At 53.1% G+C, this 22,919-nt stretch overlaps 1 protein-coding gene across 1 annotated transcript in view; it reads left to right on the top strand.

Annotated features, from left to right (window-relative positions):
- The window catches only part of Foxp4 (forkhead box P4), a 35,179-nt gene extending 31,661 nt beyond the window's left edge, over nucleotides 1-3,518 (top strand). The window contains exons 14-16 of the mRNA XM_059281815.1: nucleotides 820-886; nucleotides 1,366-1,535; nucleotides 1,863-3,518. Of these exons, the coding sequence (XP_059137798.1) occupies nucleotides 820-886; nucleotides 1,366-1,535; nucleotides 1,863-2,010 (385 nt within the window). The 3' untranslated portion in view covers nucleotides 2,011-3,518. The remainder of the gene's footprint in view (nucleotides 1-819; nucleotides 887-1,365; nucleotides 1,536-1,862) is intronic.
- The last annotated feature ends 19,401 nt before the right edge of the window (nucleotides 3,519-22,919 follow it).

Raw genomic sequence — 22,919 nt, 5'->3', positions numbered from 1 at the left:
TGGTGTGAGTTCTGAGATGTTCTGTGGGAGGCAGACAGCCCTGGTCTTGGCTTCCCCAGAGCCTGTGGCTTCTGGAGCAGAAGGGCCCCTCTTGGGGGATGGTGCTCCTGGGAGCAGGTGTGAGCACATGGCTCGTCTCTCCTAAGTTCGAGAGTTCCAGAAAGTGGAGTTTATGTACAAGGAGTGATATAAGTTGTAGATCAGGCTTTGTTCGCCAACGTCAGAGAATAGCATGGTGGTACAGTGCTGTGTTCCCAGAGCTTAGGAGGTAGAAGCTGGAGGATCAGGAGTTCAAGGCTAGCCTCAGCTACAGGCACTTCAGCACCCAGCCTGGGCTATGAGAGACCCTGTTTCTTTTTCTTTTGTTTTCGTTTGTTTTTTAGACAGGATTTTTCTGTTTATTCCTGACTTTCCTGGAATTCACTCTGTAGACCAGGCTGGCCTGAAACTCCGTAGACCAGAGGCTTGTCTGCCTCTGCCTCATGAGTGCTAGGATTAAAGGCATGTCCTTCGGCTAAGACCTTGGAGAAAAAGAGAGAGGGGGGCGGAATAATGAGAGAGAGAAACTGCGGGCCGCACCCTGTGAAAGGGGAATTCTGGGAGTACTGCTCCTGCTTTCCAGCCTGTCAGCTCTAAGGCTGGCAGTCCGTGCTCCCTGCAGGGCTGTGTGCCTTAAGAACAGAGCAGAGAGAACAGAGAAGACCCACCTGTAGCCTCCCCTGTAGCAATGGGAGAGCGAAGTGCATCTCTTCATTCTGGCTTAGAATCGGGGAGGTCATGTGTAGACCGGTGAGTTGAGGTCCACCTTCTCTTCCCTAGGAGTCCCACTCTGGTGAAGAACATGATCTCGGGCCTCAGTTATGGGGCACTTAACGCCAGCTACCAGGTGACTGAGCCCACCTGCCCCCTCTGCCCTGCCTTTGGCTTTGCCTACACTTCTCCCCCAGTGGATGAGGGTGGGTAGGAAGGGGGGTGAAGAGCCCATTCTTGGCCTCAGCCCTCTGCTGCTCGACTCTACTCCAACTCTGTACCAGTGTGCACCTCTGATTTCAAGCCTGCATTTGGAAAGAGTGGGCATGTCACATGCAGACTGGGACGGCCATTGGAGTCCCATCCCCCAGCCCATCAGACTAGGGTCCTCTGTCCCCAGGGCTGGGGGGCGGGCGGGCGGGGGGGAGGCTTCCTAGGCCAGAACAGTTTTCCAGGGAAGCTGGCGGTGGGATGAGGACTTCTGGGGCTGGTGTGTGTTGGGTGGGTGGGTGGGTGGGGGGAGTTGGCCAGATAGATCAGTGTGCCATCCACGTGAGGGCTCTGACAGTGGGGAAGGGTCTCCAGCCACTGAGAGCCCCACCCTGTGTGCCCCAGGCTGCCCTGGCAGAGAGCAGCTTCCCCCTACTCAGCAGTCCTGGTATGCTGAACCCTGGCTCGGCCAGCAGCCTTCTGCCCCTTGGCCAGGATGACATGGGTGCCCCTGGGGAGCCACTGCCAAGCAACGGGAGCAGCAGCCCCCCTCGCCTCTCCCCTGCTCAGTACAGGTGAGCTCACACAAGCCCCTCAGATGTGGGCGGTGGCTCACCTGCCCCGCAGCATCTCTACGCAGTGGACAAGTGATCGCTTCCACCTTCATGACCCCCACAATTCTCTCCCCCCTCCCCCCTCCCTCCCCCTGCCCTTCATCTCTCTATACTCGTCCTTCTTCCCCATCACCCCTCCCACGTCCGCCTCTCTTCTCTTCACACAGTGCCTGGGGGAGGTCAGACCTCAGATGACAGGATCCTGGCAGGGTCCTGGGCTTCTGGATGAATTTGTGGGAGGAAGGGGAAGCCCTGACACCCACATGCTCAAATCACCCTTTCCATCAGTCACCAGGTGCAAGTAAAAGAGGAACCCGCTGAGGCAGAGGAAGACAGGAGGCCAGGGCCTCCCCTGGGTGCCCCCAACCCCAGCACCGTGGGGCCTCCGGAAGACAGGGACCTGGAGGAAGACCTGCCAGGAGAGGACATGTCCTAAGGGCTGGGTGGGCAGGCAGGGCAGGCCAAGACCCTGCCGCCCAGTCCGGACCCCAGCCCACCCACCCCACTCTACAGCCCCTCCAACCTCAAGGCACTTCGGGGACTCAGACGGGGGGAGACCTGGGCCGGCAGCTCCCCAAGCCACCTGACTGACAGACGCCTGGGGGCAGGCACATCCCTGCCCCCTGAGAAGACACAGAACCCTTGGCCCGGGACCCATAGAGGACATGGAGGGCCCAGACCCTCTCAGACCCTCCCCTGTATCCCGACCACCACCAGCAGCAGCAGGGCCCTCCCCCCACCAGCGCTCCCCTCCAGGGCCCCTTAGCACAGGGGAGACCGGCAGGCGGGCTGAGCCACCCTCACACCCCTGACCTTCATCTCCTGCCCTGGCTGTGGCAGAGGTTTCTGGCCAGAGGACCCTTCCTGGTTCGTCCTCCCTTACCCTTTCCCAACTGTGAAGATTATAATGTTCTCCAGCCCCAGCTCCCTGCTCAATGGGGCAAGCAGACTGGGAACGCAGCTGCAGCCCTGCAGCCCAGCCCTGCAGCCCAGCCCCTCAAGCTGCTGGGGTGGGGCAAGTTGTGCCCTGCCCTTCCCCCTCCCCGACCTGAGGCAGGACCCAGACGAAACAGGCCTCCACCCCACCCTGTTTGCTGGGTGCTCCTGCGGCACCCCAACTCGAAGCACTGAGGGACACCCCCCCCCCCATGCTGGGCACCTTCAGACCTGTGTGCATAGGTGACCTGAGTATCACAGTATGGGAGAGAGCCAGGCAGGAACCATTCTCAGCCCCAGCCTGCGGGCCCCTGCACTGGGGTCCTCTCACCCCCTCAGCACCTCTTCCTGTCCCCCCAGTTAAACGGATGACCAAAGACCTTTCTTATGCCGGAAGCAAAAACCAAATCTTTTTGTTGGCTTTTTCCTTTGTCGCCTGCCGAGCACCCCCACCCCCTCTTCGCCCTGGCCCCAGGCTGGAAGCCATCCCTCCACTTAAGTTATTCTTTAAAACCAAAGTTTACAGTGTCTGTTGGTGGCAAGACCCTCTCCTCTCCCCCCGCCCCAGGGTCCAGGGGTCCTGCCCAGTTCCCCTCTGCTCTTATCCCCCCTAAGGAGAAGGGAGAGGGCAGAATCGTGCCCCCACCCCTGGGCTGCTTTCTGGGGGCTCTTCAGACCCCTGCATAGGACCAAGTCCCTATCATGCTGGGAGAGTGGATTCTAGCAGAAGAGCTGGAAAATGTTGAGACTCCACAGACCCCCTATGGGGGACCCACAACCCAAGGCCATGGACTGGGTGTCGGGGATGCCCAGCGCACCCTGCCACGGCCCCTTTCCTGAGAAAGACTCCTTGGACCTGTCCCAGGAGAACCCCTATCACCACCAACCCCTGTCCCACCCCACACAAGCCGCCCTCCTTAGAGGCAAGGGGCCCCGGCCTTCCCCATGTATCCCCACCTGTGTTCCGTTTGACCAGCACAGAAATATTAAAGTCCTCTATTTACCGGGGCCTGTGTGTGTCACCAAGGCGAGGGAGGGGAGGGCCCTTGGAGCCGGAAGATTTGCTGAGGACAGGAATGGCGGGCAAGCCGGAGCACAGGTCCTCCTGGGTCCCTCTCCCAGCTGGTACCCTGCGTGAACCAGACTTCTCCTAACCTCCAGTCCTGAATGCCAGACCCTGTTGCAGGTCGGTTGCTGACAGGGCATTCTCAGCCAGGGCACCCTGCTCCATCCAGGAGAGTATTACATCTCATGACCGCGGCCTGGGCCATTGTGGCTAAGTGTGTGCTGCCCCACACGTGATGCCCAACTAAGCCGTCATGTCACCTGGCTGGCCACGTCAGGTGTGCGTCCTGACCACAGGGTTGGTTACGGTTGGCCCTGAGGTGCATGGGTCCGCAGTGGCATAGTGCAGGTGCCTCTGGGTTGGGAAAAGAATGGTCTGGTCCATTCGGGGGACCCTGGGTGGGGAGGAGGAGGAGACGGAGAGAAGTGACTCAACTCTTAGTCCCAAGGTGAGTTCTGTCCGTGGGTGACATCCCCTTGGAGCACTGCTCCCTGGGCTGCCCACTGGGGCCTCATCTGCAGGTCCTCTCCCACCCCGGTGTCAGCTGCCGATGCCGGGGAGACTGGTCAGGGGGCCGGACGGGGAGGGGCACACAAGGGAAGCAGCGGAGCTGCAGATGCCGTCACCCTGCAAGCCACACGCTGCTTCTCAACCTCGGAGACTCCTCGGGGATGCTGTGGGACGCTGTGGGACGCTGTGGGACGCTGTGGGACGCTGTGGGACACTGTGGGACGCTGTGGGACGCTGTGGGACGCTGTGGGACGCTGTGGGACGCTGTGGGACGGGTGACCTCACCTGCCGACCCTCTTGTTCTCCTCTAACCCTGGCTCACTGACCTCTCTCCCTCACCTTAGTTCCTCTGCCTAGTCCTCTGTATACTCGGCAAGAGTCTGAGATCTCCTGTGTCTGTCTATGCACACACACACACACACACACACACACACACACACGCATGCACGCACACGCACACACGCCATTGAGGGAGGAACAGGCCCCGTTTGGAGACAGACGGACATGGACGCACATTGCTCGCCCTGACAGACAGCCCCTCTGGTGGCCTGGCCCTCCGCAGGGCGGTGTGTGCTTACTCTGGATAGCACCATCTGCAATCAAACCTTAGGAGACCTTTCCCCTCTCCCGGCCCCAAGGCCGCAGGAGAATCCAGGGGTGTTGGCCGACAAGCACCCAACGCCCTTACCTACCCTGCAAAAGCAGGCCTGTTCTGAGAGCTCTTCCCTGTGGTGGCCTGCTTACTGCAGACCCTAAGGGGACACGATGGCATCTTCCCCACCCCACTTTATACTCCCAGCAGTCTAACCTCAGTTTCTCCTGCTTCAGCTGGGATCCAGGTGGTTTTTTGGTTTGTGTTCCCATTCTCCCGTAGACTGGTGGCGCATGTTTATCAGTGTGTCGAGAAGTAAGCTAGAGGTCGACTGGGGGCTGAGGAAGACTGCCCTGTGCTATACAACATAGCAAGTTTCTAGGACCACGGGGCTTAGAAACTCACTTTACCCTCTTTGTGTTTGAGTCGGAGTTTTCCTATATAGCCCTGGCTGTCCTGGAACTTGGTGTAGAAGCCAGGCCGGACTCGGACGAGTCTCCTGGCTCCGCCTCCCCAGTGCTAAGATTACATTGTGTACCACTGTCTCCAACACGGTAGTCTTAATGCCAGCACTTTGCCTTGTCTCTCACTCACTTTTCCATCAGGAAGTCCTCCATGCTGTCTAGCTTCTCTCCTTTTTTTTTTTTTTGGTTTTTTTTTTGGGGGGTGGGGGGTTCGAGACCGGGTTTCTCTGTGTAGCTTTTGGAGCCTGTCCTGGATCTCACTTTGTAGACCAGGCTGGCCTCAAACTCACAGAGATCCGCCTGGCTGGAGTCTGCCACCGCCCAGCCTCCCCCCTGCACCCCCCCGTGAGTCCCTGGTTATGTTATCTACTTTTTGAAGGTTATTTTATGTGTATGAATATCTTGCCTGCGTGTTTGTTAATTGCATCATGTAAGTGCCTGGAACCTGCAGCGGCTAGAAAAGGACATCACACCCCCAGGAAACCGAGTCAGAGACGGTTATGGGCCACCGTGTGAGTGCCGGGAACCAAACTCCAGCCCTCTGTAGAGCAGCCAGTGCTGCTAACCGACCGTTTCCGCAGCCCACGGTCGTCCCCCATTGACTGGGTGTTGGCTGCGGCCGGCGGCTCGTCCTGATCTAGCGTTCCTGCGCTTGTGGAGAAACTTCAGAACCCGACTCAGGCAGGTCCTGTTGCACACCCAAGGCCTCTACCAGAACCCGCCACCCCGTCGCGGGGCCTGTTGCCTGCGGCCGGCAGAGGGCGCTTCAGACAAAGCGACCCGCTAAGGGGACGCTGCGTGCAGGAGGAGCGCTTACCCCTTGCCTAACCCGGAGCCAAAGAGTTCCTTTTGCTATTTGTTGGGGCTTTCCAGAATCTTCCAACGTGGGGCTTATGAAATGGCCTACAGGAAACCGGAAGGAAGGAAGAATGTGGGGACCCAAAGTCAGAGACCTCCACAGCCGCTCACTCACCCAAAGGAAAAATGAATTCTAACAGTAATACGTACTAACATTTAGCCTGCTGTGGTGACCTATACCTGTAGTCCCAGCAGGTGAGAGGCAAGAGGACCAGGAGGCCAAGGTCATTCTGGTTCATACAGTCCTAGGTCAGCCTGGCCTACATGAGACCCTGTCTCAAAAATAACCCCACACCCCCAAAACCCCTAACATTTAATGAGATTTACTGTGTCCTCCAAGAAACTCTGTGTTTCATTCCCCACAACTCTAGGTTAGGTACTGTATCCTCATTTCACAGATGGGGAAACTGAGGCATGGTCTAATTAGCTAGCAGGTGGTTCAAAAGACACAGTGACTCATGCCTGTAATCTCAGCATTCAGGAGGCTGAGTGGGAAGACCGCCATTGAGTTCGAGGCTAGCCTGGGCTACATACAGAATGTGAGGAGGTAGGGGCCAAATTTGTCCCCTGGGGAAGGAAGGAGAGATACTTAGTGCCTATTGCTTCTCTGGAGATACTCAGCAGAGGAGTACACAGCCTCAGGGTGAGGTACACAGCCTCAGGGGTGAGGTACACAGCCTCAGGGTGAGGTACACAGCCTCAGGGGTGAGGTAGGTACACAGTCTCAGGGTGAGGTACACAGCCTCAGGGTGAGGTAGGTACCCAGCCTCAGGGTGAGGTAGGTACCCAGCCTCAGGGGTGAGGTAGGTACACAGTCTCAGGGTAAGGTAGGTACCCAGCCTCAGGGTGAGGTACACAGCCTCAGGGTGAGGTAGGTACCCAGCCTCAGGGTGAGGTAGGTACACAGCCTCAGGGTGAGGTAGGTACCCAGCCTCAGGGGTGAGGTACACAGCCTCAGGGTGAGGTAGGCACACAGCCTCACTCAGGGTGAGGTAGGCACACAGCCTCACTCAGGGTGAGGTAGGTACACAGCCTCACTCAGGGTGAGGTAGGTACACAGTCTCACTCAGGGTGAGGTAGGCACACAGCCTCACTCAGGGTGAGGTAGGTACACAGTCTCACTCAGGGTGAGGTAGGTACACAGTCTCACTCAGGGTGAGGTAGGTACACAGCCTCACTCAGGGTGAGGTAGGTACACAGCCTCACTCAGGGTGAGGTAGGTACAGTGGCTTTTTGAGCGCCCAGCTGATGTTCTTCTCCAGGCTGAATGAGGTAAAGCCGGGTTTGCAGCAGAGCAAGGCCGAACCGCCCTGAGGAAATAATCACACAGGGCCTTCTGCAGCACCTCGGGGCCGGGAGACAAAGAAAGCCTTGTCTGGAGTGGGAGTCGGCAGCCTTGCTTGTGCGTGCACACCCATCATTGATTGCTTTACACCCAGAGGCCCCTTCCACAGGTTGCAGAACAGCCCCACCACAGGGCCTGGTCCCCTGCCCTGGCCTCAGGATCAAAAGTTTAGGGAAACAGGGCTAGCAAGATGGCTCAGGGGGTAAGGGCACTTGCTGCCGAGCCTGACGACCTGAGTTCAATCCCCAGAGCCCACACAGTGGAAGAGAACTGACTTCTCTGATCTGCACACACCTCCCCCATGTAAAATAAATAAATGACGTAAAAAACAAAAGTTTCAAAAGACAGCCTGCCGCTGTACCTGCCTGCTCTGAAAGGTCCGTTATCCCAGCAGAGGGTCCAGGCAGGCACGGGGCTGGCCACCCCCAGGTAGCCGAGCCAACTGGCAGGGCCCAGGTGGGATGGGCGTGTCCTCCCACTAGGGCCCCCCCCCCTCGGTTCCCCAGGACCTGAACTGGCCCCAAATTAGACCAGGCCACTACCTGCTCTGGGGAGGGGGGTGAGCAGGACACTCAAAAAGGCATCTGTCAGGACGGAGTTGCTTCTATGGCCCAGAAATAGATGGAGTTAGGTAAAGTCAGGGCAATAAGCGGGGTCGTGCTTAAGTGTTGGTTCACAAGAGGGGGCACTCAGGTGTGCTACAATGTAGTGTGCAGCACACACAAGGACTAAGCGAGGGCCCTGCAGCAGGACCAACGTAAGAGAAATAATGAAAAAATAAAAGTGTGTCGAGGAGCGGGGAACACAGAACGCTTACACTTACAGCGTGTTTGAAAACATCCATGGCCATGTTCTATCAGGTATATACATGCAGCAGAGATTTAAGGAATGTATAGGAGTGACAAGAACTCAGTCTTCCAGGAGAAGGGGATGGATGTAAGCGGGGAGGGCCCTCCGTGGGTTTCTGGTAGGTTGCTAATGTCAAGTTTGAGCTGGGCAGAGAGAGCAAGGGTCGTCCTGTCACCCTAGCTGGAATGTTTCAAGAGGCTAGAAAGCTGCAGGCCAGCTTGGGCATGTCTCAACATGCATGACCCTTTCTCAAAACATAAACAAGAATAAGAAAAGAGGCCAGGCAGTGGTGGCACTGCTTTTAATCCCAGCACCCAGGAGGCAGAGGCAGACGGATCTCGGAGTTCGAGGCCAGCCTGGTCTACAGAGTGAGTTCTAGGACAGCCAGGGCTACACAGAGAAACCCTGTAGGGGGCAGGGGTGGAGAAGAGCTGGGGTCAGGAGGGTGGCTCAGTAGGTGAAGTCCCTTAGTTGAACCTGAGTTCAATTGCTGGCACCCACATGGTGGAAAGAGAGAACCCACTCCTGAAAGTTGTCCTCTGACCTCCATGCATGCCACAGCACACACACACACACACACACACACACACAGACACACACACACACAGACACACACACACACACAGAGTAGATAGATAGATAGATAGATAGATAGATAGATAGGCAGATAGATAGATAGATAAGTAAACATGAGAAAATTTAAAAAGAAAAAGGAGCTGAGCTGGACTGGTAAAGGCGGCACACACCTGTAATCTTACATCTTAGGGGTGAAAACAGGAGAATCCAGGGGTTTAAGGCCAGCTTTGGCTATATAGCAAGTCTGAGGCCAGCCTGGACTACATGAAATCCTGTCTCAAAAGGGAGAGGAGGGAGGGGCAAGGAGAGCAGCCAGACATGGTGGTGTACACCTGTAACTAACCACTCTGGAGGCTGAGGGACTGGAAGACATCTTGGGCTACCTGTGGACACCATACCTCAGAAAGAGCCAGCAAGAAGGTCAGCAAGAAGGCACTGGCTGCCAAGATCCGAGACCCCCCAGGACCCACAGGGTCAAAAGAGACCATGCCCCAGGCTGTTCTGTGACCTCTACATGCACACAGTGGCATGCACTCTCCCCCCAAATAAACAAATAATGGAAGGTTCCACCCGAGCCTAAGATGCAGCTCCGTGGCTGGGCTTAAAGCCTTACACATTCTATTTTCAGTGGAGGGGGAGGCTGTTCCAGGGTGTGAGGCCTACATCCCAGGGAGAATCTTGACCCACTCAGCTCAAGTCAGGACAAAGTAGACTAAGTCTCACCTGGGCTTGAAGGTGGTAGAGCACCTAGCTGCCCGTGCCAGGCAGATGGACAGATGGACATTGGTGAAACACATCTGACCCACATTTGGCTATCCAGCAAGAGGTGTGGCCACAAAGGAAGCCCAAAACAAAGGTGAGGAGTCTCAAAAGACAGACCCAGGAGAGGGCTAGCCCAGGCTAAGGCAGGGGCCCATAGAGGCGGAGAATGGCACCCGAGGACAGAATAGCCCAGAAGACAGTCAGCTGGGGAGCGAGCATAGTGGGGAGAAGTGTAGAGCTGAGGCTGTGTCCCCAAGACTTTAGTCACAAAGGGGAGAGAGCAGACCCTCAGGTGACCAGGGAAGGGGGCACTGCCTTGGACTCGCCCAGGATGACTTCATTCCTTTGTAAAGGACAGGATTCTGAGTTTGCACGGGCCAGGCCTCCCCGCCTCCACTCTCTCAACCCTTCCCCTACCCCCTCACCCTGCTCCCCCAACACACACACACACACACACACACACACACACACACACACACACACACACACACTAAGGAAGCTTTGCTCAGAGCTCAGCTCAATACAAAATCCTCAGGAAGAGGGATGGGACCCTGGGGTGGTCTGGAAACCATCCCTGGGCGTTTGGAGAAGAGGGAATGGGGAGGGAGTCCCTTCCACCAACAAAGGCCTGAGCCTAATGGGTACCCTGGATAAGGTGTGGTGGGGGAGGGGGCTCAGCACATCAGCATGAGCGTGAAGAAGTTTCCTAAGCCCCCCCAGGGACCCGCGCCCCTCTTCTTCAGCTGTGCCCCATCCCCCTGCAGCGTCAATTTCCTCTCACACACTCTAGAGAAGCCGCTGTCACTGCCTGCCTCCAGAAGGCCCTCCAAGAGGCCATTCTGCTCCTAGCTGCCAAGGTCTGCCACCAACCCAGGCCTGATTTTTCACTGTCTCAGAGAGGACCCCACGCTGGCTCACGTGTCTTTCTCTATCCCAGAGCATACAGACAGTTCATGACAGTTAACCGAGGGTCTGCTTCACACGCAGGCTCAGTGTTAACCGAGGGTCTGCTTCACACGCAGGCTCAGTGTTAACCGAGGGTCTGCTTCACACGCAGGCTCAGTGTTAACCGAGGGTCTGCTTCACACGCAGGCTCAGTGTTAACCGAGGGTCTGCTTCACACGCAGGCTCAGTGTTAACCGAGGGTCTGCTTCACACGCAGGCTCAGTGTTAACCGAGGGTCTGCTTCACACGCAGGCTCAGTGTTAACCGAGGGTCTGCTTCACACGCAGGCTCAGTGTTAACCGAGGGTCTGCTTCACACGCAGGCTCAGTGCTAACTGAGCCCCTGCTTTGCTCCCACATTCAGTGTTAACTGAGCCCCTGCTTTGCTCCCACATTCAGTGTTAACTGAGCCTCTGCTTCACACCCAGGCTCAGTGTTAACTGAGCCCCTGCTTTGAGCCCAGCTGGTTCTGGGGCCCCTGGGGATCACTAATAGACCCAGGCCTGGAGCCTCTGGGGGTCACAGAAGAGCTGGCAAAACGACCACCACTGTGTAGTGAGGTAACTATTAAGTCAAAAATTACCACTCAGCAGGGGCTGGGGGGATGGCTCAGGCAGTAAAGTGTTGGCTGCACAAGCGTGAGGATCTGAGTTCGAGCCCCAGGACCCAAGTTAAAAAAAAAAAAAAAAAAAGACAGGCCGTGCATACTTGAAATCCCAGCACTGGAGAGGCAGAGGCGGGAGTTCCCCCACTGGGGCTCCCTGGGCAGCCAGTGCAGCCTACCCAGGGGGCCCCAGGCTGGAAAGACAACCTTGTCTATAGAACTAAGTGGACAGCTTCTGAGAACTAACGGCTGACACACATGTGCACACGCATGCGCGCGCACACACACAAAATTTAAAAGACTTGAAAAGAACCTTCTCCAGCTGGTCCACATAGGGACATCCTCCTTCCCATCCCCACCAAAGAGAAGAACTGTTCCAGTCCCTTCTGCTCTAGGCGGCTTTCCATGGGGAGAGAGTCCTTCTTGACACTTTCAAGCACCTTAATTATTTAAGAGGCCTCCTATAAAGAGTGTTATTAATATATGACAGCAAAGGCGGCAGAGAAGAGGCAGATAAATAATGAAATGTAACGGGCCAGTCACTCATACATTCAAAATTTATCGAGACTGTCCTGCTCGCAAGACACTGATGAGGTCTTAAAATACAAAGTGGGTTAGACAGTCTCTCTCCTCAAGGAACCAGGGAGCCAGATGACAGGCAGAAGTGGGGGGGGGGGGGACCTGGGAAGGTCCTGTCTGTGTAACTTCTCCGGGATCTGAGCTGAGTGACGGGAGGTGGCTGGGCAGAGGGAAGCGTCCGGAAGGGAGGGTGCTTCAGAATGGCATGCCCAGAAGAGAGGCGGGAGGATTTAGCCTGGACAGGTAGACCGGAGGCCGACACTGGAAGCTGCTGCTCATCCCAGAAACTTGGACTTTTGTTCTGAACAACATCAAATGTTTGACCAAAGGGCTGGAAATGTAGCTCAGTTTATGTTCGGTGGCTGTGACAGCTCTCCTTTAGTTTTTTTATTGTTGCCGTTGTGTGTGATACGTGTGCATCACAGCACACACGTGCGGATCAGACACTTCCACTTGTGGAGACAGGGTCTCTCTTGTGTCTGCCTCTGTGGCATCATGTCCTCCAGCACTCCAAGCCGTCTGGCCCTGGAGCTTCCAGGCACCGGTCCTGTCTCCACCTCCCTGTGCACCGGAGTGCTGGGCTTCCAGATGTTGGCCCCAGCATCTGGCTTCTTCTGTGTTCCAGGGAGTGGACTCCAGTCATCACACTGGACAGCGAGGGCTCATACCTGCTAAGTCTGTTGTTGTCTGGTTGGTTTTGAAAGGGACTCTGGCCAACTCGGCCTCAAGGATACCCTGAGTTCCTGGTCCTGCTGCCAAGGGCTGAGATTAGAGGTGTGACCATCGCTTGCGGCTCCTCCTCCTCCTCCTCTTCTTTTTGTTTGGGTTTTTCCTTGTTTTGTTTGGAGACAGGGTCTCAGTTTGAAGTCCTGACTGGCCTAGATCTCATTGTGTAGATGAGGCTAGCCTTGAACTCACGAAGATCCACCTGCACCCAACACCCAAGTGCTGGAACTAGAGGCATTTATTACCATGCCCATTTTTGTTAATGTGTGTGAGTATTTTGCCTGTGTGTATGCCTGTACATCATGTACATCTCCAAGACCTGGAGGTACCGACGGACGATTGTGAGTGGTAACTCACACTCTGATCCCCCGGGGCCTTTCATGTGGGTGCTGGGAATCAAACCCAGGTCTCGGGAAGAGCAGCCAATGTTCTTTTGTTTTGTTTTTAAAGACAAGGTTTCTCAGGCCGGGCGGTGGTGGCGCACGCCTTTAATCCCAGCACTCGGGAGGCAGAGCCAGGTGGATCTCTGTGAGTTCGAGGCCAGCCTGGGCTACCAAGTGAGTTCCAGGAGAGGCGCAAAGCTACACAGAAAAACCCTGTCTCAAAAAACAAACAAACAAAAAAAAGAGACAAGGTTTCTCTTGTGTAGCTTTGGAGCCTTTCTTGGAACTCACTCTATACCTCAGGCTGGCCTCGAACTCACAGAGATCCGCCTACCTCCGCCTCTCGAGTGCTGGGATTAAAGGCGTGCGCCGCTGCTGCTGCTGCTGCTGCTGCTGCTGCTGCTGCTGCTGCCGCCGCCGCCGCCGCCGCCGCCGCCGCCGCCGCCACCACCACCACCCCCCAGCTGCAGCCAATGTTCTTATAACTACTGAGCCATGTCTTCAGCCCCAGAGTCTTTAAAAAAAAATTATTTTATTTTACAATTATGAGTGTGTGTGTGTGTGTGTGTGTGTATGTGTGGTGGTGGTGGGGGGGGTTGTTGTGTGCATGTGAGTGCAGGTGTTGAGGAAACCAGAGGCCTGAGATCTCCTGGAGCTGGAGTTACAGGCAGCTTCAAGGTACTTAATATGGGTGCTGTGAACTGAACATGGGTCCTTGGAAAGAGCAGCGCATACTCTTTACCCCCAAGCCAGCTCTCCAACCCCTTTCTTCTTCTTTTAAACAGACTTGTTAGGGAAGCTGAGGTGGAAGGGGTTGTGAGTTTGAGGCCAACCTGGGCTACATAGCAAGACCCTGCCTGAAAATACAGAACAAAGAAAGCCTAAACCCAAACCAAAGGAAGCAAAAACTAGACAGCCATTTTCATTTGGTAGACCAGCTGCGAGGACAAAGCGGGAAGATCACTCCCCAGGGCCTTTCTCCGCTGCCCTGCTGTGAGGAGACAGATCTGGGTGGCGGCTGTGAAAGAAAGGGAAGTGGGAGGGAGCTGTGAGGAAGGAGAAAAAGGTGACCTTGTTCCACAAATAGGAGGCCAGGAAAACAAAGGTACAAAGGGACCCTATGGTTTTAAAGCTTCGATAGCAGAGTGACAGAAAGCAGGGGCAGGAGGAAGGATCTGCGGAGCAGGCGCTCATTTTGTGGTGGAAGATGAAAGAGGGGCCCTGCGTCCAGCAGAATTTGAGGAGACAACAGAAAACCCAGCTGAGCAACTTCTAATTAAAGACGGAGGACCGAGTTCATGCACTTCCCCTCCTGCCTCCTGAAGCCGGAGACCTACACAGATCTTTTTATTTTAAGGAATGGACTCTAGGAGATGAACACAGCAAGCAAGACGGCAAGCTGGGGGAGGGGCAGGTAGGGCGACTGAGGCGGCCAAGTCCTCAGCCAGCAAGGACAGCCAAGACGCAGGCCTCCCTGTAGGTTCCTCACTCAGGTACCTCAGCTCACTCCCACCTGCCCACACGCGCAGGTACACACACACACACACACACACACACACACACACACACACACACGTAAATCTGTATACCTCTGGCTGGCCTAGAACTCTCTATGTAGATCAGATTGGCCTCAAACTTACAGAGATCTGCCTGCCACTGCCTCCCCAGTGCTGGGATTAAAAGGTGTACGCCATCATGCCTAGCCTAAAATAACCATTTATTCTCAGATATGATGCTATATCCATAAAATAAAAGTCAAATGATACAAAAATGAGCACTCATAGAACAAAATGAAGTCTTAGAAATTAAAAATACAGTAGCAGAAATGAAAACAAAAGCCATGAGGACCGGAAGTTGAAGACAGGGTCTGGCCAGGTATGTGGTAAAAACCTGGAGTCCCGGAACTGAGAAGGCTGGGAAGTGAGGCTGCCAAGGACTCCAGGCCAGCCTAGGCTGCATGGCAAGACGATGTCTTAAAAAAAAAAAAAATAGAGCCAGGGATACAGCTCAGTCAGGAGAGTTTGCCTGGGATGCACAAGGCCCCAGGCTCAGGGTCTAAGCCTGCACAAACCAGGCATAATGACACACAAGTTTCATGCCAGTAACCAGGAGGTAGAAGGAGGCAGGAGGATTAGGAGTTCAAGGTCAGCTGCCACACAGAGAGTTTGAGGCCTGCCTGGGATATGTGAGACCCTATTTCAAATTAAATAAAATAGAATAGGGGCTTGAAGCCAGGTGGTGGTGGTACACACCTTTAATCCCAGCACTCAGGAGGCAGAGGCAGGTGGATCTCTGTGAGTCTGAGGCCAGCCTGGTCTACAAAGTGAGTTCCAGGACAGCTGGGACTGTTACACAGAGAAACCCTGTCTCAAAAAAAAAAAAAAAAAAAGAAAAGAAAAGAAAAAAGAAAAAAAAAAAGGGTATCAGATCCCCCATAGAACTAGGCTAGAGAGATGATCCAGCAGTTGAGAGCACATAGCACTCTTCTAGCAAACCTAAGTTAAGCCCACAGTACCCACATCTCAGCTTGCAGCCATCTGTGACTCCAGTTCTGTGTGGGACTCAACTCCCTCTTCTGGCTTCCAGGAGTATTGCACACATGTAGTGCACATAGATATAAACCCTCATACATACAGAATAAAAATAAACAATCTTTAAAGATAAGGAAGTATTTTTAAACCAAAGATAAGCTAACAGTTACTCTTTATTGAAGTATTGCAATTAAGAATAAAATAAAGACCATATTAAAAGTGCCCCCCATATACACACGCACACACAAACCATAAAGGAAAACAGAAAAGACACTGTGGTACCTGTAGTACCAGATACTAAGGAGGCAGGACATAACCTCAGCCCAGGAGTCCAAGGCTAGCCCAGGAGGCTAAGGTAAGAGACATACCTCAGCCCAGGAGCCCAAGGCTAGCCCAGGAGGCTAAGGCAAGAGACATGCCTCAGCCCAGGAGTTCAAGGCTAGCCCAGGAGGCTGAGGCAGGAGACATACCTCAGCCCAGGAGCCCAAGGCTAGCCCAGGAGGCTAAGGCAGGAAACATACCTCAGCCCAGGAACCCAATGCTAGCCCAGGAGGCTAAGGCAGGAGGCATACTTCAGCCCAGGAGTCCAAGGCTAGCCTGGGCAATGTTGAAGACCTCTCAAAAAGGACACATGGGGGTTAGTTGGAGAGGGGAAGGAAAAAGAAGCAATTCAAGAGTTTTTCAACTCGAACTTCCAAGCTGAGCAGGCCAAAGAGCCAGGAAAATCTTATTCCCCAGGGCACCACCACAGAGTTTCAGAACCCCCACAGAAAGAACAGATCTCACAGACTCGCAGAGAGAAAGCAGAGGCACATCAAAAGGCAGAGACTCAAAGCAATGCTTGATTGTTCAACCGCACCATCAGAAAAGAGCATTGCCTTTGACATTCTAAGGGAAAATTATCCCTAACCTAAAAGCGTGCCCTGCCTGCCTATTAATTAAGCAGACAGGAAAACATGTGGAGACATGCAAATTCCCCAAACATACTCCTGTTCACCACTCCTCACAGCACGGAGTAGAGGATCTGTACACACAAGATGAGGAGAGCCCAGGTCAACCTGAGAAAGAGACAGGGCTGGGCGGTGGTGGCACACACCTTTAATCCCAGCACTCAGGAAGCAGAGGCAGGTGGATCTCCGAGTTTGAAGCTAGCCTAGTCTACAGAGTTCCCGGACAGCTAAGGCTACACAGAGAAACCCTGTCTCAAAAAACCCAGCAACAACAAAAAATTATGTGAGTCGGGGGATTGAACTTAGGTTGTCAGGCTTGGAAGCAAGCGTCTCTACCCATTTAGCTACCTCACCATCTTATTTTTTAAGACATGGTCTCTCACTGAACCTTGAATTTACCAATTCAGCTGGACTGACTGGCCGGAAGCCCCGAGGACCCTCCAGCCTGTGCCTTCCCAGCACCGGGATCACAGGGGCACAGTGCCTGGCTTTTTACAAGGGTGTTGGACATCCATAGTCAGGTCCTCACGGTGTGTGTTGGCAAGTACTTCACCAACCGAGTCACCTCCTCAGCACCACCCATCTCCTCTTTACAGATGGGTCCTAAGGTCAGAAAGTCCACTCAAAGAACTGGGGATGGACAGGAGCGAGAGCCCAGGAGGAGGGGTCCCGCTTTTCTACCGAGCTTAGGATAAAAAGCTTTTCTTGCTCCGGCTGTGGGAGAGCACTCAGTGCCTCCCTGTTGGCTCCAGAGGGTCAAGACCACTGACATGGGCCAGACGCCATTCACCATGTCGCCCCAGCACCCGGCCCAGGACCTGTCAGACTGCAGGCCATCAATTACATGATTACGGGGTGAGTCACTGAAGTTCCAGAGGGCAGACAACTTTTGCTTTGCCCTGTCACTGGATGTTAGAAACCGGCCTATGTAGAGATGAGTGGCGACTCCAGGGCTCTCGTGTCACACTCCATGCTCAGCCTAGAGCTCTGCGGCATGCAGACACACTGCCTGCAAAGCTGTGCAGAGGAGACAGTTAGCAGAGGGAGCAGCTGTCCCGGGAAGGGCTTTGTTTTTCACTTACCTCCTGCCACACACACACACATTTGTATATGTGCATGTGGCACTGGCACACACACACGGCATGTGTGGGGGTTAGAACACAATCTGCTGTTCATCCTCATCCCCCCCTTGTTCAAGACAGAGCCTCTTGTTTTGTACGTTTTCTGTTGTGTACACCAGGCTAGCTGACCTGCATCTTCCAAGATTCTCCTGTTTCTGCCTCCTTCCTCTCCGTAGGAGTTTTGTGTAGATTCTGGGGATTTGAACTCAGATCTCCATGCTTGCACACCAAGCACTTAATCCACTGAGCCATCTCTCCTGAGCTGAGGACGGAGGAGCCTTCCAAAGAGAACAAGGGAGTAGGAAGAGGAAAGACATGGCTGGGCTGGAATTAAGTGATAGAGTGGTCTCCTAGCATGCTGTCTATCCTGGGTTCCATCCTCAGCACTGGAGGGGAGAGAGGGGTGGGGAGGTGAGGGGAAGAGGAGGGAGATGAAGAGGAAGGGGAAGGAGGAGGAGGAGGAGAAGGAAGAGAAGAAGAACAAAAACAAGAAGAACAAGAACAAGAAGAATGAGAAGAACAAGAACAACAAGAAGAAAAACAAGAAGAACAAGAAGAAGAGGAGGAGGAGGAGGAGAAGAAGAAGAAGAAAAACAAGAAGAAGAACAAGAAGAAGAGGAAGAGGAGGAGGAGGAGGAAGAGGAGGAGAAGGAGAAGAAGGAGAAGAAGCTGCCATTCAGAAGGTCATATGGTGTAGCTAGAGTTTTCCTGCCTAGCCGACGGTCAGAGCAAATCTCTCTCACCCGCCAGTCCCACAGCCACTCAGACCCAACCAAGTAAACACAGAGACTTATATTGGTTACAAACTGTATGGCCGTGGCAGGCTTCTTGTTAACTGTTCTTACAGCTTAAATTAATCCATTTCTATTAATCTATACCTTGCCACATGGCTTGTGGCTTACCGGCATCTTCACATGCGGCTTGTCATGGTGGCGGCTGGCAGTGTCTCCCCCACCCAGCTTCCTGTTCTCTCAATTCTCCTCTCTGTTAGTCCCGCCTATACTTCCTGCCTGGTCACTGGCCAATCAGTGATTTATTTATTGACCAATCAGCAACACATTTGACATACAGACCATCCCACAGCAATATGGGAAGAGGCTTATGTGGTTCCTACCAGAACTGTGTAGTGTTGCCCAAGCTGAGAGAATGGAAATTCACTGAAGAGGAGGTGGCAGCAGGGACCTTCTTGTTCTGAGGCCATACACGAGAAAGAGTCCTAGGACATGGCCATTGAGGTGGTTCCATGGATAAAGGTTCTTTCCACCAAGATGATCTGTGAGAACCACATGGTGGAAAGAGAGAACTGACTCCTTCAGATTGTCCTCTGACTCTCTCTCTCTCTCTCTCTCTCTCTCTCTCTCTCTCTCTCTCTCTCACACACACACACACACACACACACACACACAAACAAATAAATAATAAATGGAATTTTTAATTCCAAAGACACACTCCAGGACATAATCAGAGGATCAAGAAGCTACACAACAGACCCCAATGTCCTTTCAGTAGCTTCCAGAATGTTCTTTCACTTTGCTATTACCTCAGCTGTGACAAAATCTGAGGCCAGCTGACTTTCCCATTCAGGACCCCCCCCCCCCCCACACACACACACACACACCTCTCTTCCCCAGCAATTGCACTGAAAAGCTCCATTCTCCTCCCTGGTTCCCAAAGGAAAGCTGGCTACCTGTCGGGACATCCATGCAATCCTGCGGAGCTTAACCCAGCGGTACCCAGCAGGATCTCCGAACTCACACGCTCAGAGGTGTATAATGTCATTACTGGAGGGGGATGAAGGTTTCAGGTTTGGCTTGGTGCCATTAGGATGGCACACGCTGACAGGGAGAAGGAGGGGCCAGAGAGTTGATGGAAAAGGACATAGCCGACGTGATTTGGAAAGAGAGCCTCGTGTGATCTCCAGCTCAGGGACTCAGTGTACTAAGGGAATGCTCAGTGCAGGTGACCCTGTGACAGTCACTTTGTAGATACACACAGCAAGAGGCTGGTCACACGGGCGGCAGGCTGGTGAGCTGACTGAACCAGGAGACCTTTGGGGAAATAGCACTCAACCAGAACCCTGTGACACCAGGAGATATTTCACACAAAGTGAGGAGGAAGAAGGGCCAGGGTGCTGTGCCACAAAGGAGCCCCTGGCCACAAAGAGCCTTTGTTCACCTAGATGCAACTCCTGGTCAGCACTCCAGCCGACCCTTGTCCATCCCTCACCCGGCTCCTGCTGTAGCCCAGGATGGTCCTATGTAGGTAAGAGGCATGGATAGCGTGGCTCCCCTTTTCTAACGTTTGGAGACACAGTCCTCCCACCCTCGATACCTTCTAGCCAGCCCAACTTCCTTGAAGTCAGACTTAGATGTGCAGTCAGGATACACTACTTCTCAGCTGTGGGAGGGCAGGAGGATGCCACCCTTTGAACTTCCGTTTTTTCACCTGAGAACAGAACTAAAGGTACCACCCTCAGGGATCCCATTAGGATGGAATGACCTAGAGAAGGCTCTCACCAGACCTCCGCATGTCTGTCCATATAAAACCCACCCCAAGGCTGAACACGGCACATGCTTTAATCCTAGCACTCCAGAGGCCGAGAGTTCAAGCCTGATCTACACAGCAAGTTCCAGGCCAGCCAAGACTACTACATGTTGAGACGGTGTCTAAACAAGAAAAACTACCCCAAAGCTTAACACAAGCACTACTTAAGTGTTACGCTTGTGACTGAGGAGTTAAGCTGGCAATCCTGGTCCTTAGCTGGCTACATTCTGCTAGGGTGGTTGCAGTACATGGAGGCTGGCTGGATTTTTTTTTTCTCCCAGCAACGTATACCAGAGTCCAGGGAATCTAGACTGAAGCAGAAGTAGCTAGACTCCTTTTAAAGACTAGGCTGAGGTGTGGGGGATGTGGCACATCCCTATAATCCTACCCTCAGGAGGATGAAGTGATCAAGCTGGCCTGGGCTGTAGCAGGATAAACGACCCAAGCCTGGGCTGGTGATGGCCCAGTGTCGCTTGTGGAATTTAATCATCTCTGTCTTTCAGAGTGAGACCTTAACTGACATCTAAAAGGGACATGGGACTCGGATGAGAGACTGTCAGGGGTAAACTTGAGGTTAGAGTTGGCGAACGGCAGAGCGCGGAAGCCTCTCTTGATTTAAGGGTTTAGTGTCTCTGGTAGGAGATCAGGCCATGGGAACATGCCACGAAGACATTAGGGATTATTTGGGGGACCTTGGACACAATGAAAAGTAACTCACATTTGATTTTTTTTTTTTTTTTTTTTTTACAGGATGGTCTGCATCCCAGGCTGGCACACACTCAAAGTTCTGATCCTTTATCATGTACCACCCAATGCTGGGGTAAAAGGAGTGAACCACTCCGTTTGGTTTTATGTAGTACTGGTATTGAACCCAAGGCCTCAGGAATGCTAGGTAAGTACTCTACCAATTGAGCTACACACCTAAGCCTTGAATCCTTTTGATTCCATCAGATCAAAATTTTTTGGATGCATAGGCATCTTGGCTTTGTGTGGTCAGTCAAGGTTTCTGCAGTCCTACCCAGTCTCTGGCTCTCACCATCCAGGCCTCTGTCTTTGTCTGGGCTGCATTTATTTTTAGGACTGCCAAGTGGCACTGGTTTCTATTCCCAGGCTGACAAGGAGCTGAGTAAAGAAGCCATTGCAGAAGACAACTCAGAACCACCAACCCACATCCCGGCTGCAAGCTTCTCCTGCTGACATTCCTTTCAATGAGTCTGTTGTCCCCAGAGGAAAACCATCAAGGCCCCTAGCACGTCTACCATCATCAATCTGTCTTCACTCCCCAGCCCGTTGAATAGTTCCTCTACAGCATTTCATTCTGTTCTCTATAGAGGTTCTGCAGCAGCTTTATCTATCTATCTATCTATCTATCTATTTATTTTTTTATTTTATTTTATTTTTTTTTTCGAGACAGGGTTTCTCTGCGTAGCTTTGCGCCTTTCCTGGATCTCGCTCTGTAGACCAGGCTGGCCTCGAACTCACAAAGATCCTCTGCAGCATCTTTATAGGCCTCTTCCAGAAACTTCTCCACATTCTATTCTTCCTAACCCCTCCCCCATCCTCTCTTCCCAGACAGTGCAGAGAGAAGTAGCTGGGTCCTAAGACTGCCAACTGTCACAGTTATACCCCAGAGCACACGGGCAAAGGAGTCCTCAGAAAACTCCATCATCATAAAAGTTATCACAATCCATTCTGTGAAATACAGTCTCAGCTAGTATGAGAAGTGCATCCTCTGAGGACGGGTGCTGGACACCAGCAGGCTGGCTGCGTCTGCCTTGAAGAACTCTGCAAGCACCAAGCTGTTGTTCCTGCTGGTCATTTAGAAACTGGAGAAGTCAAGGCCAGCCCCATCCTCGGCTCTGCTCCCAGCCGGGTGGAGCAGGCACCTGTCAGACAATTCAGGCCTGTCTATCAGTAAGTTGTAGGTGAATGTGACCGTCAGCCTTCAATCTTCTTCTAGAAGATGAGAAAAATATTTATTCAATTTTATTTTTGTTTTTTTGAAAACAGGGTCTTACCATAAGCCCTGGCTGGTCTAGAGCTTGCTATGTAGCCCAGAGTGTAAGCCATCACACCTGACTTGAGAAAAACATTATTAATTTCTGTCTCTGTCTCTCTGTCTGTTTCTCTCTCTCTCTCTCTCTCTCTCTCTCTCTCTCTCTCTCTCTCTCTCTGTGTGTGTGTGTGTGTGTGTGTGTGTGTGTGTGTGTGTGTGTGTGTGTGTGTGTGTGTAGACAGTCTTATATCTTAGTCCAGGCTGGTCTGTAAGTCACTATTGTTATATTGTATGAGGGAGGTCCTGGCGGGTAGAGCCAAGGTGCCCCATGGCAGATGAGAGACAGAGATGCCATGCAGACAGCGCTCAGTGGAGAGTTTTGTTTGGTGGGGAAGAGGAGAGAGGGGAGAGAGAAAGAGGGAAAGAGAGAGAAAGAGAAGGGCAAGGGGTGTGCACCTCGTGGGAGGGAAAGCAGAAGAGAGAGAGGAACGGATGGAGTTTTCCTTGTACACGCAGGGCAGCACTAAGAGGCAGGATTTCAAGGGGTGGACCAGAATATTAACAATTATTAACACAAAAAGACAGAAACAAAAAAGTTGTTTTTTGTTTTGTTTTGTTTTTATTTTTGAGACAAGGTCTCACTATATAGCCCTGGCTAGCCTAGAATTCTCTGCTTAAATCAGGCTGGCCTTGAACTCACAGAGATCTTCCTGCCTTTGCCTTCAAAGTGCTGGAATCAAAGGTGCACAGCATGATGCCTATTTACTGTTTGTTTGTTTGTTTGTTTGTTTGTTTGTTTTGTGTATGGTCTCCTGTAGCTAACACAAAACCCCGGAGCTGAGGATGACCTTGAACTTCGGATCTCTGTCCTCTGCCTCTCAAGTGCTGGGATTAAAGGTGAGCATCACCGGGGCTGGAGAGATGGCTCAGAGGTTAAGAGCACTGGCTGTTCTTTCAGAGGTCCTGAGTTCAATTCCCAGCAACCACATGGTGGCTCACAACCATCTGT

This window comes from Peromyscus eremicus, chromosome 16_21, assembly GCF_949786415.1.
Source record: "Peromyscus eremicus chromosome 16_21, PerEre_H2_v1, whole genome shotgun sequence".
Classification (NCBI taxonomy): Eukaryota; Metazoa; Chordata; class Mammalia; order Rodentia; family Cricetidae; genus Peromyscus; species Peromyscus eremicus.
This window is presented reverse-complemented; position numbering and strand designations above follow the sequence as displayed.